The sequence below is a fragment of the Temnothorax curvispinosus genome, unplaced genomic scaffold (assembly GCF_003070985.1).
Source record: "Temnothorax curvispinosus isolate PA1 unplaced genomic scaffold, ASM307098v1 QBEX01010683.1, whole genome shotgun sequence".
NCBI lineage: Eukaryota > Metazoa > Arthropoda > Insecta > Hymenoptera > Formicidae > Temnothorax > Temnothorax curvispinosus.
In genome coordinates, this window is record NW_020220463.1 from 1286 (window position 1) to 6477 (window position 5192).

At 35.3% G+C, this 5192-nt stretch overlaps 1 protein-coding gene across 1 annotated transcript; it reads left to right on the forward strand.

The window, feature by feature from the left end:
• Positions 1–370: 370 nt before the first annotated feature.
• Positions 371–4786, forward strand: LOC112460639 (the record flags this gene model as incomplete). Its single annotated transcript, XM_025025427.1, has 6 exons — positions 371–720; positions 1003–1445; positions 1617–1946; positions 2124–2369; positions 2622–3007; positions 3125–4786. Coding segments are annotated over exons 1-6 (3417 nt in total), but the record flags the coding sequence as incomplete, so codon positions are not given.
• Positions 4787–5192: the final 406 nt, after the last annotated feature.

A 5192-nucleotide genomic window follows, 5' to 3' on the forward strand; every position in this document is an offset into this window, starting at 1 on the left:
CAGAGCTGCTGTGCGCCTGTCTAAAAAAGGTTGCTGTGCGCCTGTAAAAAAACGACTACTATCCGCCGATACAGAGCTGCTGTGCGCCTATATAAAGAATCAATAAAACAGAAAAAGCAAGAGAAAGAAAAGATCTATTAAGAAAATCGATATATTAATGCAAATAAGTAGTTTGCGCTCAGAATATATTTGAAAACTAATATAGATTTGAAAAATAATTGTATTTATTTACGTATATTGTTATTTATTTACGTATTGTTATATAACATTTCGTATAAATACCTACGGTACGACGTAAATAATTATGCCTCAAAAAAGAAAATACGGAAATTTGACTAAAGTGAGTCGCGAAAATAAACGCTTACGACAAATGCGCAAAAATGAAAGTTCGGAGGAAAGGTCTCAACGACTCGAAGCTAATGCTCAAAGAAATTCTCAGCATAGGGCGAATGAAAATAATGACGCAAAGACTCAACGACTCGAAGCTGATGCTCAGAGACATGCTCAGCAAAGGGTCAATGAAAATAATGACGCAAAGACTCAACGACTCGAAGCTGATGCTCAGAGACATGCTCAGCAAAGGGTCAATGAAAATGATGATGCAAGGACTCAACGACTCGAAGCTGATGCTCAGAGACGTGCTCAGCAGAGGGTCAATGAAAATGATGACGCAATGAATAAACGACTCGAAGCTGATGCCCAGAGACATGCTCAGGGAAGGCACCAAGCTAGACAATTAAATCATCACATTGCGCTAATTTCAAAAGAACATGAAATAAATGTGCCAGTTCATACACTTGGCCAAATGAATGTAGAATGTCAATTTTGCAAATCGTTAAACTTTGCATGTGAAAAATCTAAAGATGGAAAATTTACATATTGTTGCCAAAAGGGAAAGCTTAAATTAAAACCAATAAATTGTCCTAATTTTCTTAAAAAATTATATATGGGAAATGATTCTGTATCAAAAAATTTTCTTGATAATATTCGTTCATATAATAGCGCTTTAGCTATGGCTTCCATGGGTGCCCCGGGCAATAGAAATCCATTGGATGTTGTGAACAATGCTCCTTATTGCTTGAAGATTCATGGGCAATATCATCATTTGACCACAACGGCAATGCGCCCAGCGGATGGGCAAGCTCCGCGTTTTGCGCAGCTTTATTTTTTAGATACAGAAGAAGCTATTAATCATAGAATGAATAATAAAGCTAATCAAAAGTGTGATCCAGTCTTAATGAAAGATTTGTCCTGCTTTATGATCCAAAGCAATGAATTTGCAAAAACTTTTAAGATGATGCGTCAAGTTGAACAAGATCTTAATCCGAGAGGCAATAAAGCCATAAATTTAATGTTGTCCTTTCGAAATGATCCTCAACACGATCAAAGAAGATACAATGCTCCACGAGCTAATGAAATAGCTGTGGTTTTTCAAAATGTTGATGGTGAGCCTCCATTTGAGAGAGATATTCGAATTTATAACAAAAATTCGAACGATGTTCAACAAATATCAATTCTAGACAAAAGATGTGATCCAATGTGTTATCCGTTGTTATATCCATATGGTAACGATGGATGGCATTCACAACTTAAATCATATAATCCTAAATATCCAGGATTTAAAGTAACTCAAATGGATTATTATGCTCACCTGTTGGCACCAAGAGTTGAATTTAGTCAATTTAAAAAGGCAGGAAAATTAAGATGTCAGTTTATACTTGATGCTTATATGAAAACTGAAGCAAATAGGCTTAATTATATTAAATTAAATCAACCTCAATTAAGAGCAGAACTTTATTCGGGATTAATGGATCACCTAGATAATCGAGCACAAAATGAAGGAATTAAAGCTGGTATACCTGTAATATTACCATCTTCATTTATGGGCAGTCCAAGAAATATGCAAGAAAGATATCAAGATGCCATGTCTCTGGTTAGAAAGTTTGGTAAACCTGATATTTTTCTTACGATGACTTGCAATCCTCAATGCCCCGAAATTAAAGATAATCTTGATGGATGTTTAATTGAATTTTGACCTGATTTGGTCGCAAAAACATTTAATTTGGATGTCAAAGAAGTTTTAAAAGATTTAACCCAAAATAATATTTTTGGAAATATTGTAGCTTATGCAGGTGTGATTGAATTTCAAAAAAGAGGACTTCCACATTTGCATTTACTTGCAATGTTGAGTGATGAAGATAAGCCCAGACTTCAAGAAGTCATTGACATGATGGTATGGGCTGAAATTCCTGATAAAGAAAGATATCCAGAACTTAATGTAAAAATTTTGAGGCACATGATTCATGGTCCTTGTGGAGATCACTCTCAGAGATATCCTTGCACTGGGGATGATGGAAAATGTTCAAAAGGTTTTCCAAAAGAGTTTCGTGAAGAAACTAATGCTAATGTAAATGGATATCCTATGTATCAACGAAGGAATTTTAAGAAAAAATACATCGTCAGAGGAAAAAAAATTGATAATCGATGGGTAGTACCATATTCACCATATTTAATTATGAAATATGATCGACATATCAATTTGGAAATATGTTCATCAGTGAAGAGCGTAAAATACTTATATAAATATATTCATAAAGGATTTGATTGTGCTGCAATTGAAGTACAAGCACAAGATGGCACAAGGTTAATTAAAATAGATGAAGTTAATTCATACCTGGATGCAAGATATGTTAGTGCTCCAGAAGCAATGTGGAGACTGAACGGATATGATCTGTTCATGAAGTCTCACACAGTAATAAGACTGGCAGTTCATTTGCCTAATCGCCAAATGGTTTATTTCCGAGCGGGAAATGAAGAACAAGCTGCTCAAAGAGAGCTAACTCGAGATACCACGTTGACTGCATGGTTTAAATTAAATCAATCTGATGAAAATGCGGTGCATTTTCTTTACACAGATATTCCTTATCATTATATCTATGATAAAAAAGAAACTAAGTGGAAGCTACGCAAAAAGGGTGGTGATAAAATAATTTCAAGACTTTATACAGTAAGTATAAAAGATATTGAGAGATTTTATCTCCGTCTTCTTCTACTTCATGTAGTTGGAGCTAAATGTTTTGAAGATTTGAGAACTGTAAATGGAGTTCTTTATAAAACGTTTAAGGATGCAGCAATTGCAAAAAATTTGGTAGAAGCTGATGATCTTTGGGAAAAAACGCTGGAAGAAGCAACAGATTCCAAAATGCCCGTACAACTTCGAGAGCTATTTGCCTACATTTGCATTTATGGAACTCCAACAGATGTACTAACTCTTTGGAATAAATATAAAGATCACATGATTGAGGACTTTGTACACAACAATGTTGTCAATCCTGAAAATATGGCTTTAAACCATATACAAGAAATTCTGAAAAATAATGGAAGTAGCTGTGAGAACTTCCAATTGCCAAATCCAATTCCAGTGAATATTTACGTCACAGAATATAATGTAGATGAAGAAAGAAGACGTGGTGACTATTTATTATCAACATTAAATGTTGAACAAAGATACGTGTACGATATAGTTATGCGAGCGATTGACAATGAGAATGAACCTCAGCGGTTATTTTATATTGACGGGTTTGCAGGAAGTGGAAAAACCTATCTATTTAACACATTTCTGAGTGTTATTCGAGGAAAAAACGAAATGGTTATTCCATGTGCTTCAACTGGCATTGCAGCCACACTTCTAAAAGGAGGAAAAACTTATCATTCCCTGTTCAAACTTTCAATACCAATTGATGATGGAGCTAAATCTAATATAAGAGGAAACTCTCAAGCTGCACGAGAACTGATCTCTGCTAAACTCATTATATGGGATGAGGTGAGCATGACGGTTGGGCATGCCTTAACAGCAGTTGATAAACTCTTCAAGGATCTAATGAAGAATCCTAGACCATTTGGAGGAAAAGTTATTTTATTTGCAGGAGATTTCAGACAAAATCTCCCAGTAGTACCTCATGCACATAAAGCAGCCATAATTGAGTCAACTGTCAAATACAATCCTATATGGAGAAATGTAACTCAGGTTAAATTACAGCAAAATATGAGAACTGCGGATGAAAAGGAATTTGCAAATTGGCTAATGCAATTAGGAGATGGTAAATTGTCAAGTACAGATGGATTACATCTTGATACAATTGAAATCCCCCAGGATTTTATATCAAAAGAATCTATTATTACTGAGATTTTTGGTGATAGAATCACCATGGAACAGATTAGAGAAAATCCAGATCGAGCGATTCTTTGTCCTAAGAATGAAGATACTTTCAAAATTAATGACGAAATCCTTCGTTTAATGGAAGGAGAAGAAAAGGAATATCTATCAATTGACTCTATTGTAAGTGATGATCCACAAGAGCAATTGAATTATCCGACTGAGTTTTTAAATTCTATGACACCTTCTGGAATGCCAGTTCATCGACTTAAAATAAAAGTCAGTGTTACAATTATCTTATTAAGAAATTTAAATACTAAGAAAGGACTTTGCAATGGCACAAGATTTATTGTTACAGATTTGAAACATAATCTTATTTATGCGGAGGTTCTAACTGGTCCTGCTCGAGGCCAGATTGTCTTCATCCCAAAAATCGATTTCATTACAAATGACTCGGAAGTTCCATTCAAGCTTAAACGGAGACAGTTTCCTATTCGAGTATCATTTGCTATGACAATAAATAAATCTCAAGGACAAACTTTACAAAAAGTTGGGATTTATCTGCCACATCCTGTATTTGCTCATGGTCAACTCTATGTGGCATTTTCTAGAGCAACCAAAAAGGAAAATGTCAAAATTAAGATTGATGAAACAAGCAATCAAGGACATCTCATTGAAAAAAATCCAGAATCTTATACAAAAAATATCGTATACAAAGAAGTTTTATAAATTAAACAAATAAAAAATTGTATGAGAGCTAATAATATAGTGAGTCAGCGGGGGGATTAGCTTTGAGGCCCGCGCGAAGCGCGGGCCGAAAAGCTGATTGGCGGGGGAATAGCTTTGAGGCCCGCGCGAAGCGCGGGCCGAAAAGCTAGTCTATATATATAAGTACCGTCCGTCTGTCTGTCTGTCTGTCTGTCTGTCTGTATGTACGCGAACTACTCATTCGTTAGTGGACCGAATTTTTACCAAAAGTATATGAAACAGGGGTAGAATTTCCCGGGGATGAAAATGTCGTAGCCATTTTTTTGCT